The sequence below is a fragment of the Psittacula echo genome (genome assembly GCF_963264785.1).
Source record: "Psittacula echo genome assembly, chromosome: 5".
NCBI lineage: Eukaryota > Metazoa > Chordata > Aves > Psittaciformes > Psittacidae > Psittacula > Psittacula echo.
Genome location: NC_137739.1, coordinates 62,943,463 through 62,956,665, shown reverse-complemented (window position 1 = coordinate 62,956,665; position 13,203 = coordinate 62,943,463). Strand labels below are relative to the sequence as shown.

Genomic DNA, 13,203 nt, shown 5'->3' with positions numbered 1-13,203 from the left:
GTTCTAGGTAAAACATCATAGGTATCTTTTCCTGTGGCAACTCTTTTCTCCTTAAGTGTTTTTAACTCTCTTTTATTCTGTAGCTGCTGACATTTCATTCTGAAAAAGGAAATGATTCTCACGCTATGCCATGCCTTCAGCTTCATTATAAGCATTCAGATAATAGAGGACCTCAGGTAAGATGAGACAAAGTTTCTGTATAACAATCTGTGTGTAATTCATTTTAACAGAAAGGTATCTTTCTTGTAAAACAGAGTCCTTAACTCCCAGTTATTATGATTTATTTCACTGTATTGTTTTTAAGGATTTTAGTGCTTTTTCTGTTTTCTTTCAGGGTAGTCAAGGGAGACTCAGTTCTGTTCCACAGAAAGCAGAGTTACAAATAAAGTTAAGTCCAGTGTTTTGTGAGCTGGATATTAGTATTGTAGACAGATTAAATTCCTTGCTTCAACCACAGAAACTAACTACAGTGGAGATGATGGCATCTCATATGTATGCTTCTTATAACAAGCACATAAGCCTGGTAAGTTGAAAATGAAATTGATTAATAAACTTGCTGATTGTTTGCAGGAAGAAGGCAGGATGGCTGTCTGCCCGAAGTTGCTAATTCTGATTGATGGGTGATGGGTTGGTTTTTTGTTTTGTTTGGTTTTTTTTGTTTGTTTGTTTTAGTTTTTTATGGTTTGTGTGTGGTGTTGGTTGTCTAGTTGGGATTTTTTGTGGTTTTTCTTAGTTTCCAGTTTTTTGGTGGTGTGGGGTATTGTTTGGTTGGTTGGTTTTGGGGGGGTTGGGCATGGAGGGGTTCCCTTCTGATACAGAACAGTAGCCATCTGATGCAGATACTCATTTTGGATTCAGTGATTGCATGCTTGATAACAGACCTAAAAGCAACGCTAGCAGCTTCACAGACTGCGTAAGTTCTCAGCTTCTTGCAGCAAGCAGAACTGGGCAAAAAAGGAGTCTTGACTGATTGCTAGTCCCTAATCCATCCCATCGCACAACAGTTTATATAGAATCATAGAATAGTTAGGGTTGGAAGGGACCTTAAGATCATCTAGTTCCAACCCCCCTGCCATGGGGGGGTTGTCAACTGTTGTTGACAATTCCACTTCTATATTGAAATCTTCAGGTGTCACAGTCAGCCCAGTTGCCTCTGCCGTGTCTTACCCGCTTTTATAGTAGGTAGTAGAAAGGGTGGGGAACATACACATTGTGTTCTAGTGGCTAAGCACCAGCAGAAGTTGGAGCTTGTTAGTCTTGGTTCAGGTTGTCAGTGGGATTTAAGTGTTAGTATATTTAGCACAATAACATAAAACTGAAGGGTTTTTTTTGGAATATGTGAGGTAGGGTTAATGCAATTAACTGATTTTCTACACAGCACAAATATCTTCATGTAATTTTATTGTTGCTTTGATTGATTACATAAAACTAGTATTCAAATCTTAAAGAATCCTCATTTAAAAAACTTGTGAAACTTCAATAATTTCTTATAAAAGTTTGATTCTTTTGAATGATGGTCAGCAGTAAGCTACACTCTGGAAGGTTTTGAATGACATGTCAGTGATGGGAGCTGAAAGCCATGACTTAATGAAAGGGGCAAATATGCGTGATAGTAGTTCCTGGGTTCTCAACAATAACATCTGGAAAAGCAAACAAAATAATCCGTGAGATGTGGTATTCCTAACTGCAGTTGAGTATTGTTTGATTCTCACACTTTCTAATTTAAGAGAGAAAGCCATTTTTTGAGATTGCTGATCTCTGCAAGTGCTTGATTTCTAACTAAGTAGAATCTTAGCACCAATAATAGAATAACCTAAGAGTAATAATAATTATATGTGTGCTTTGTGTGATATGTGGAAAACTATTTTTCATTTTTAGATACTGCATCATCAAAGCTTTTCCTGTAGTCACTTTTAGTGCAATATTCCTAATTAATTTTTTTTCCCCTTTGTTTTTTAGCATAAAGCATTTACTGAAGTTTTTCTGGATGATTCACATACTCCTGCAAACTGTAGAGTTTCAATTCAAGTGACTGCCCCAGCATTAAATCTGTCTGTTCGCTTCCCAATACCTGATCTACGGTCAGATCAGGAAAGAGGACCGTGGTTTAAGAAATCACTTCAGAAGGAGGTTCTTCACCTTGAATATACAGATGTGGAATTTAAAACTGAGTTTATTGGAGGGTCAACTCCAGAACAAGTTAAATTAGAGCTTACCTTTAAAGAGCTAACCGGTAAGAATGTTAACATTATATCAAATATTCTTTTTTGTTTTTCCAGATACTACGTAGATGAGACAAAAGTCCTCTCATATAGATTAACACGGGAGTGTCTTTCCACCTGAATTTTGGAACAGATACATTTGCTGCAGTTTAGTGTTGTGTACTAAATACCAGCACAAGGCAAAATAATACTAGAAAGGCTAACCTGTGTAAGGTGTAGTGCTTGCATTCTAGTTTTTTAATATCTCTCTAGTATTTCTGCTACTTTCTGTTATACTGTTGTACTACTTTGTTCCGATTTAGTATATCTCTGGGATCTGTCATGATTTTAGAAGATTTGTGGAGGGTTACTACAGCTACACAAATTAGGAATCTCATGTCTAGTCTAGAAAAGAAGTGAAAGATGTCCTAAATAACTGTTATTTAGAAAACTTTAATACTTTTATGCCTTTAATATCTTTCAAATTAATAAATCTGTGAGACTTGTTTATATTTGCAACCTGCTCAGCTGATTTGTCGTTCTGTGTACTTTTCAAGGCTGTGACATAATGTAGTGGTGCTGTAAATGTAAATGCAGATATCTGCATTGGAAGCATTTGGTTTTCTAACTGCTGGTGGTTAGAAGATAATGTGAAATAATTGTTGTTTCTAAAAATTGGTATTTCTTTTTTGGAGGAAAAGATGGCATTTACATAAGTGCCATAGTAATAGCATTGACAAAGTACCCTGTTGGACTCTAACCTGAGGAGTGGGCAACCTAAAGTTCGCAGTTGTCATTCCTGTGTTAATTTTAAAAAAAATTCTTTTCTGTTCAGGTTCATTCGAAGAAGATAATGCAGAAGCACCAATAAAATTTTTTCAAGTGTCTGGTGGCATAGATGGAGATATAACGTCATCATCAGACAATTTTGACTGGCCTCGGTAAAATAATGTTATTTTCTGATGTGGGTTATTTGGATTTTTATGAAGCACTCTTACTTTTCTAATTTTAATATAGACTGGCTGTGTAATAAACGCTTTAAAATAATTTGCAAAGAAAGAACATGTAGCTATTGAGAAGAACCCAAGTTTTTTTTCTTTTTAAATCTTTAAAAGTCTACATTTATGATAATGCAAGATTGTTTTAATGTATAGTGATTTCTGCATAGAATTGAGTAAATTTCAGTGAAAGTTAAATTCGTAGAAAGTTAAGAAACTTGAAACTTTGTCCTTTCTTTTTTTTCCTGACACTTTACCTTTTCTGCTGCTTTTACATTCAAGACTGAATACTAAACAAACAAAACCTCAGTGGGATTTCACTTCAAAATGTTGATGTAAGCTGATATAGAGCTAATAATGACAATAAGGATAATTATATTGTGACTGAATTATTGGAGCTTAGATCACATGTAAGGCAATGTAATACTTCAGGAGTTACTGAACAGAAGGACCTAACAGCTGTAGCATGTAATAAGATGTTTAAAGAGGCAATTTTAGATTTGCAGCAAAATCTGCTACATATGTTTTTTGCCACAAAATTTAGTAGCTTTATGACAATGTGTTTGGGCATTTTTTCAGCATGGTTTTCTTTTATAATGGTACAAATACATTTTTTTTACAACAGTATGTACGTGTAATACACTATGTCATGTAGCAGAGTATTTATTAATAACTGTTGATGTCTTATGATACAAGCATTATTATGGGAGAGTGCTAGGCTTTTCAAAGGTCATGTAATGGTCACCTGATGGAGTTGGAAAAAGCAGACACTAACCTTCTCAACCTGATGGCTCTTTTTCCGCATCTCTCTGTGCCTGTGATTTTGGTGTTTTTCTTAATGGTATCAATTTGTCTAATAAATTTCATATTGTCTAGCAAAAAAATCCCTGGTCTTTGAGCTATTTAGTCTATGTGTATTTAATGGCTAGCTAGTAGACCTGGGGTACATGTGACAGTGCATCGGTATAAAAATTCCAAGCATCTCTAATGGCTTATTCTGCATAACTTCTTCAATGTCAGGATTGTATTGAAAATAAACCCTCTGGCTGTGCACTCTATTCTGGAAAGGATAGCAGCTGAGGAGGAAGAAGGTGATAATAACTTTCAAGAAGAAGAAGAAGGAGGGTCTCATTCTTTGAAGGATGTCTGTGATATTAGAAGACCAGAGCCTTCTCCTTTTTCTTCTCGTAGGGTCATGTTTGAAAATGAAGAGGTACTACAAAATTTTGTTACTGCTTTGTGCTTATGGTAGACAAAATTAATATTCTTACCACTTTATGCACGTTTTCTGGCTTCCAGTTTTGGTTTTTTGGTGTTCTGGTTTTGTGGTTTTTTGTTTTTTTTTTTTTAACTTGAGCATTTACTTGAGCATTTTCTTTTTTTTCTTTCAGATGGTGATGCCAGGAGATGTAGTTGAAATGACCGAGTTTCAGGATAAAACAATTAGCAATTCTCATTATGTACTGGAACTCACGTTACCAAACATTCATTTAACATTACCAAACAAAAGCTTTTATGAAAAACTGTACAATAGGCAAGTATAATTGTTTTGCTTGGTTATCGTGACCTGTACTTTTAGATCTGTATTCATTGTTGATAAAAGCAACTGAATGAGCAGCTGTAGCAGGAATTCCCTTGTATGGTTTTCTAAGAACATTAAAGGCTATATAAATATTCTTCCAAGTTAACATCAGAGACACCACTGACATATACCTGATCAGTGCCATAGCAGCCATCTGCTAAAAAGTGTTTGGCAGATTTTATGAGCAAAGGGTAAAGTTAAATAGTCATTAGCTTTCAGTGACTACTTCGTTCAGATCTCTGTTCTCAATGTTTCATTTTGCTCTAATCTTTCTGAAGTCTCATTTATAAATAGATCACTGTAACTTTTTCTTCTTTTTTTTTTAAAGTTGCATTCATTATTATTCTTTCCTTTTTATTCAGTGATTTTACATCTAAAAAATTAAGGAGTTCACAAGGCAGGCAGTGGAAAAACCCCTAACTACTGAGTTTATAAGCCTTATAAAGGCTTATGAAAATGTGGAGAAAGTGGACACAACTTAGAGATTGGCATTCATCATTTATTTCTTTTAGTTTTCTGTCTGAAAATAAAGAAATACAGCTAGATTAAATCAACTGAAAATAGGTATTATGCTGGTCATTAGGTACACAGAGAGGTGCTGATCAATTTTAGCTTCTGGTAGGCATTACTTTACTTCCAAAGCATTTTTTCACTTCCAGAGTGTCAAAGCTGAGCCTTTCATTAAATATTCTCTTGGTGTAGTCATGTACTGAGTGTCACATGTGTGTGTAAACCTGGCAGACACAAAGTCACTTGGAAGTAAAAGAACTATTTCCTGCAACTTGGTTGAAAATTGATGTGATAAAACGGGGTTTTGTCACCCTTCCTTCAGTGTAGTGAGCTAATACACACCTACTTATAGTGGCTTTTGTATCACTGTCAAATGGTAGACTTTGATACATGTGTACCGTAAGTACAGCAAAAAAGCTAGTTTTTAGCTTTTACTCATTAATACATTATTCTTTCTCGTGCTCCTGAGCATGTTTTCCTTCTTGTTTATAAAATCTGAAGTCTGCAAAGGAAATATTGCTTGACTGTCCTTATATTAAGGAGGAATGTAGTCATGTATTTTGTATAATGATAATGTATTTCTTCCTAGGATCAGCAATGATTTATTGTTGTGGGAACCCACAGCTCCATCTCCTGTAGAAACATTTGAAAACCTTTCTTATGGTGTTGGACTATCTGTGGCCAGCCAGCTCATCAACACTTTCAGTAAAGACAGCTTTAGTCAATTTAAATCTGCAGTTCATTATGGTAATACACATAATAAATCATGTAGAACTATAGTGATTCAAAAGCATAATTGTCTGAAGTGGTGAAGCTGACAGTGGAAAGAATTTGTAAACTTAGAAGAAAGGATTTGCTTAAACCAAGAAGAAAAAAACTATAAGATTACTGTATAATCAAGTAAAATAAGTATGAAAATGAATCGTATTACTGATGGGAAAACAATGAGTTATTGGCATAATATGTGTACTAGCTAGAGAGTTAGATGTTTTTCATTTTATCTATTAGATGATGAGAGTGGATCTGAAGAAGAAACACTACAGTATTATTCCACTGTTGATCCAAACTATCGTTCACGCAGAAGGAAAAAGCTAGACTTGCAGAATAAGAACTCACAAAGCTTTCTGTCTGTTCTGCTAAATGTGACACATGGATTAGTGTCAGTATTCACAGATGTAAAGGTGAGACACTGGGGCTGAAAAATCTGGTCTGTTCTGATCATGGGATCCCCTTCATGTCATATGTACTATTTTTGGGAGGAACAAGTCCTTATAACAGTAATTCTGTATTCTTCATTTTTTTGTACTATAGACAATAATGCAATACAATATTTTAGCAATTGTGTTTGCTTTACATAAGAAACTAAAATGCAAACGGGAAAATATGTATTGGTAGCAAGTGTTTTTAGTTTAGAGTGTCTAACTGCAGCAGACTCAGTAAGCAGTTGTTTTATCATTTCTATTCTTCCTTCAGCAGGATGATGGAAGTACACTGGAAGGAAAATATGGTGAATTCTGGTTGGAGTTCAACAGTGGTTCACTTTTCAGTGTGACTAAATATGAAGGCTTTGAGGACAGACACTATGTTTGCCTCCATTCTAGCAGCCTCAATTTATATCATCAAGGTAGGGGTGGGATTGAGGTGGCTTTGGGACTAGATTTGAAATAAGATGAGCTTCAAGGTTTTTAGGAGAAATGCTGTCTTTGCTTTCTTTCTTTTTTTCCTCCGTCTGATAGAGTATCATTTGGTACAATAGATTTAGTTCATAACTAATGCTCCTAAATGCTGCAGTAATACAACTTCATGATAACTGTATTTACTTAGTTACAGTTTAGCACAAATTCTCCTTGACAGCTGTTGGTCTTTAAAGGTACTGTGGTTCTCTGGCGTGTTAGCTGCACAGTCTGTTCCTTATTATGAAAATAAACACTTCCTACATGTTACTGGTTATTCCGTTTTAAAAAGGTACAGGTTAACAGTGGCTACTGTATGTTTCCTGAGTACTTACTTGTAGTTAGCAGGCGAAGAGTTTTAAGGTTTTAAGTTGACTGTGTAGTTTATATGGCTGGCAACCCCTATGTAGTTAAACCTGAAGATTTCCGCCTCAACTGTCTCTCAATCAGTGGTAGTCAAGTTAAAGTATTTTTCAGTGTAAGGCTTAATTACCGTGTGTCTAGAAGTTAACCTGGCACCCTAAAATGAGGAGAGACATATTCCTATCTCTCCATGTAACCCATAGGAGATTTCTGTCATTTATTTCAACTTTGCCATTTTGTTGGGCAAATAAAAAAGCCCTATAGTCACTTTGAATATTTTAGCTAAAACCATGGTTTTAAATATTATATGACTTGTAACCTCCTCTTCACAATTTTTGTTTGTCAGTGTATGTGACTAACTTTGATAACTAAAATAATTTTAAAGGTATTACGCATAAAAAGGATTTTCCTTACCTTTTTATCAGTAACAGCTTTGAAGCACAAGGTAACTCATTCTAAAATTTCTTTGCAGGTATGGTAGATGGGGTTGTCCCCTCCTCTGAAGTACAACTGCCCAGCACAATACGTCCCCATTGGTTAGAACCTACTATTTGTTTTTCTGAAGAAGATGGCCTTAGTAGGACTACTTCAGATGGTGTAGGAGTGGAATGTCCAAGTATGCTGACTGTTGCAGTCAAAATACAATCAGATAAAATAGAGAGCAATACAAAGGTTTGTTATTAAATTTGTGCTTTTGTAAATTGAATTATCTCAGTTTATATGAAAACATCTAGATGTGGGTTTACAAGAGTTAGAGACGAAGAAACCATATAATTCTTAGCCATTCATCCTCAAACTATAATTTTTTGTTAGAATCTTTTGGGTGGATTGTAAAATTTAAGTATCAGCATAATTTATTAGTTCTTCCAATGCTTCAGTTTGCTGCTCACACTTTATTTTTTTTAATAAATGCATTTCTTGTCCAGTTGAGCTTTCTTTTGTTTTTCTTTTGGCTGAGTTTTAATCTGGTGCAAGAAAAAATATAAGGAGTTAAAAGCTTTCTGCTCAGCTTATTTGCGGTCTCACCTAATAGGCAGTCTTTGCTTACTGATTTTGGAGTGGCACTCATAAATGAGTGCTTGGCTTTGTATTGAGTAAATGAGTATTTGGCTTTGACAGCAGCATTCATTAGCATGGCTAAATGATGACAAACAGGTTTGCAGAGCTATCTAGAGAAGAAGGAATATGCAGACCAGCATAGTGTCGTGGGGGCTCGATTGACTTGGATTTGAACAGTGTGAGACAGAACTACGTTGAGTTGGTACTCCTGGTAATTCCTGGTGAATCCCAGAATGAATGAACGGGATACTTTCTTCCTATCACCACCACAAAATTATTGTTTCTAAATGATCCTGTTGCAAAAAGTAACACATTGTATTAGTCAGGGTTTCTGTATAATGAAGCAGGTTTTTTGAGTATTTAATCCTGTCCCAGTCCTTTCTTCTTTTCTAAACACCTGGAGATTGTGAGGACAATAGGATGACTGTGTGTCATAATCTAGATGTCAAACAGTTACATCTATTTAACGTAAACTAACTCCTGCAACTTTCTTGTGCAGGAATTTCTAGTTGCTGTTGGACTAAGAGGAGCCACCCTTCAGCACAGAGTCCTGCCTTCAGGTTTAAGCTGGCATGAACAGGTCAGGCTGCTACAGTTCTTGACTATGTCTTCAGTTTCAGTCTCACTGCTTTAACAAATGCTTTAAGTATCAAACTAAACCTTGATGGAAACTCTTTGTGTTAGGCTATGTCTTTTATCTTACTCTGCTCTTAAAAATGTTATTCTTTTCTTTCTTGTCTCTCTTTGAGACCATTTAGCAGTCTAGTCTTGCTCTTGAATTCTTACTTGTATATTCATTTACTACAGTTCCTCCCATCATCTGAAATCTCTGCACTCAACATGTCAGGAAAGTTCTGGGGGTTTTTTGAGGTCTTTTTTTTTTTGTTGTTGTTTGTTGTTTTTTGTTTGGGGTTTTGTTTGTGTGTGGTTTTCTATGTTTTGGGTTTGATATTTTTTTTTTTTCTTTCTTAAATTCAGATGGAAAATCTCAGTAGTCCAGTGTTACCCAAGCACTTAGATAACCCTTGATGTAAAAAAACATTCTCAAAACAAATAAACATGCTACTTGCAGCACTGAAAGCATTTCTATATTTTCCCCTTCTGCTCACCTAATTCCTCAAGTCCTGTTTCTCCCTTGTCTGTCTCATTTTGCATTGTTTGAATAGTAGTAATGGAGAAGAAGACTTTGGGGAAGTAGTGAGCAACGGTTTACACAAATGATTGTAATGCAGACCTCTGAATTAGAATGGTTGTACTGATACACGTGTAGCATAGCAGACATAGCTAGGGAGCCAGTAGTACAATAGCAGTATAGTTTAATGTATTTGCATCATACAGGATTACAAATAGTAAACCCTGTCATTCAAGCCTATCCTGTTTATCCTCCTGTATGTATGGTATGCTTATTTTTACATGTGTTTTTGTTGTATAACTACGTGGAGCTGAACTTAGTGCTTTGGGCTGTTTGTGTCATCACTTTCTTCTCAACATGGTATTCATATGTGTTCATGTAGCCTGCTTTATACAGTGTTGCTTATTTTCTCTGTGAATTATTGTTCAATTAACATTACCTGAAATGCACTTGGGAATCTATTTTGGAGGGGAAGGGGGAAAAATTGGCCAAAGAGAGAGATAGAGGAAATGATTAAAAGGCTAGCAGTGTCGATATGCCCCAGGCTTGAAGTAATTCAGTGTAACAGATTTGAGAGAGAACTGTGACAGATCTTAAAGAGGAGGATAGGAGTTTATTTTATGTAGTTATACAATGCATGTGTACATATTTCTGATTCTGAGCATATTTACCATCTCCCAAAGAAAAAGAAAGATAACTTGAAGATTACTTTAGTGGTGTAAGTATTACAGGAAAAACTGGCTTTTCAGATAAACAGAACAAGCTAAATACTAACGCTGTAATAACTTCAAAGAAGGCTGATTAAGACTGTATTTGGGCAATGCTTTAAAAATGGATTGTGAAGCATTATACAAGGAGCTACTTAGGCATTTGTGGATTGGTCTTTTCCATACCTTTGAGGCTGTAGTTTGGATTTTGTATATTTTGCTATGTTTACATTCCATGTTTTTCTGTATTCAGATAGTGGACAAGCATCTTTAAATATCTGAGATTACTCACTCCTTTTTCCTTCTACTAATCAAACATTTTATTGTCATACCTGTTGTAGATTTTTTTTTTCTAGTGTATAATCATTTAGTAATTTAACAGATACTGAAATATTATAATAATATGTTTTGTAATTTTTTAGATTTTGTATTTTTTGAATATTTCTGATGAGCCTGTTCTGGGATATAATCCTCCAGCTACAATCACAACTTTTCATGTACATCTTTGGAGTTGTGCTCTTGATTACAGGTAAATAAAATGCAAGTGTTTGTCACTCAGTGGCACTTCAGCTATATATTTATTCCTTAGGAATAAAATTAAATAAATAAAAAATTTTAATTAAATAAAATAAATATTCCTAAGGAATAAATATGTATTTATTTATTCCTTATATTTATTCCTTAGGAATAAATATATATGCAACATTCAAGCTTGCATATTGTAAGTAATATATATTTAGGCTTGTTTGGAAAAAGTCCTTCAGAGAACTTAGAAGTGCTTAAACTGTAAGCAATTTAAAGTAGGATATGCATTTGCGTAGGCTTGGGAAGATCTAGTTAGGTAGCCTATAAGGCTTTGATTGAACTTCTAAGTACAGAGTATAAATTTTTCTCTTTTGCTCTTTGTTGTTAGGCCCTTGTTTTTGCCAGTCAGATCTCTTCTTACTGTTGAAACTTTCAGCATTTCCAGCAGTGTTGCAGTGGATAAATCCTCTTCTACTCTCAGGTATAATTTAAGTGATTGTGAAACATGGAAGCACCTGTAAAACTTGTAATGCCTGTAATGCTTTTTTAACCCAGGAAATATTTGTGTTGTGTAAATGATCACACTAGTTTGCATCTTTTGAAATATATTACATAGGTAATACTTCTGGTTTATTAGGCTAATTTTTTATTTTTTTCTAAGTTGGATTGCTTTCTTTAAGAGCTAGCAATTCTGCATTTTTTCATAGGATTTAAAGATGTTCTGAAGTGAAATTGTGCCTATTTTGTCAAATAGTGACACCTTAAGATTTCTTAAAGATTTTTTACTTGGAGACAGTATATTATTTACGGAAAAAGTGATTACTGAACGTATCTGTAACTTATTAATAACTTTTATTGCAACTTTAGTTGAATGTTCAGTCTGTTAAATCTGTTCTGTTGTGAAACATCTACTAAGTTGCTTGTTACTATTGATAAAGCTTTATAAATCAACTTTGAAAACAAATGTGTCTATTTTTAAAAAGAAATAAAGGCAAAAAAGGAAATAAGAAGTGTGAGTTATGTATGCTGAAAGCATTACTTGTTATTCTATGGAGGATCAAATACATGAATTGAAATGCAAGTATAACTAGAGATGGCAAAAATACCTTGAAGTGGTTAGTTACCAAGGGATTTGGAAATTATGAAAGGCTTAATTGAAGAGTTGGATTTAAGATATGCTAGATATCTTAAGATTTTTTTTATATGCTAATTTTTTTTGTCTGGTGAATTGCATGTGATTTCTCTAGCATGTTTAATTTTGTCTTATTTTTTAGGATAATTTTAGATGAAGCTACTTTGCATCTGTCTGACAAGTGCAACACTGTTACAGTGAACCTCCACAGAGGTAAGTATGTTTTAGATGTGACTAACGAATTGCAGAGCCTAAAGAAACAAACAACCAAAGTTATAGGCATATTCAACATTTATAAAGGTCATTTGAAGAAGAGGTCTGAGGAGACAAGGAGAAGCAAGTTGAATATGAATGAATAATGCAGTGTTGATAAAAATCTTGGTACTCTAGTTTGAACTTGTGGATGCGGAAGCATGTCAGGGAACAGCAACTTGCAAGTCTTTCATTTTCTTATTGCAGTTCCATAATAGGCATTTGAAAGAAAGCATATTTTTAAAAATCTGCAGTTGGTACCATAAGAAGTCTTCATAGAAAAGAGATATCATTTTATGAGCTGTGTATTCTAAATCGTTCAAATTGAAAGATGTTATATGGCACAGAGTTCTAGGTTCTGCAGAGAATGATACCAACTGATTTGCTGTCGTACAGTTACAGCCTTCAAGGACTGGGGAACTTGAATCAATATTTAACAAATTAATTGGAGAAATAATGAAATCCTGTGCCCACAAAAGTGTGTATTTAGCTTAACTATGAGATCTGTAGCAAAGGACAAAGTAAAGATATGGTTGTTTTCTTATAACAAGAAAAAGGGGAATAACATATTCATGGTACTGAAAGGTTAGTAAAATATGAAAATGTCCTCTCTCACCCAAACTAAAAAACTGCTAGGATGCTTAGTCACCCAACTTCTGTGTGCGTCTTTCTCTAACTCACACAGATGGGATAAGGATAAATACGTTAAAAGATTACACTGCAGACAGATGGTGGCAGTGGGAGTGATATATTGAGTTTGAGTAGCTGAAATTTGAACTCTGAGAGTAATCCTCATAAAAGAAGGAAATCAGAGATGGAAACGGTTTTGGTAAAAAAGATCTCTTTTCAAGTTCATGCTATTTCTAATGGTTTAATAACCAAAAATACATAATATGGATCGTATTTGTTGTTAAGTCTTTTTATTTTTTTTTTAATAACTCATTGTCTTTCAGATTATGTTCGTGTTATGGATATGGGACTGCTGGAACTAACCATTACAGCAGTAAAATCTGATTCTGATGGGGAAAGAGTATGTATTAAATCACAAATGAAATTAAATGTAAAATTT

At 34.6% G+C, this 13,203-nt stretch overlaps 1 protein-coding gene across 4 annotated transcripts in view; it reads left to right on the top strand.

The window, feature by feature from the left end:
* Positions 1-13,203, top strand: part of ATG2B (autophagy related 2B) — a 51,661-nt gene that overhangs the window by 18,956 nt on the left and 19,502 nt on the right. For 3 of the 4 annotated variants that reach the window (XR_013957020.1, XM_080619357.1, XM_080619359.1), the window contains exons 13-27: positions 84-176; positions 335-523; positions 1,960-2,233; positions 3,037-3,142; positions 4,220-4,412; positions 4,591-4,733; positions 5,881-6,038; positions 6,300-6,472; positions 6,765-6,915; positions 7,800-7,999; positions 8,886-8,966; positions 10,648-10,754; positions 11,139-11,231; positions 12,025-12,095; positions 13,088-13,164. Coding sequence is in view for 3 of the 4 variants with exons in the window: in XM_080619357.1 (XP_080475483.1) it covers positions 84-176; positions 335-523; positions 1,960-2,233; positions 3,037-3,142; positions 4,220-4,412; positions 4,591-4,733; positions 5,881-6,038; positions 6,300-6,472; positions 6,765-6,915; positions 7,800-7,999; positions 8,886-8,966; positions 10,648-10,754; positions 11,139-11,231; positions 12,025-12,095; positions 13,088-13,164 (2,109 nt within the window). In the remaining variant the exon portion in view is untranslated. The remainder of the gene's footprint in view (positions 1-83; positions 177-334; positions 524-1,959; positions 2,234-3,036; positions 3,143-4,219; positions 4,413-4,590; positions 4,734-5,880; positions 6,039-6,299; positions 6,473-6,764; positions 6,916-7,799; positions 8,000-8,885; positions 8,967-10,647; positions 10,755-11,138; positions 11,232-12,024; positions 12,096-13,087; positions 13,165-13,203) is intronic. The other variant, XM_080619358.1, reaches the window with a different exon arrangement.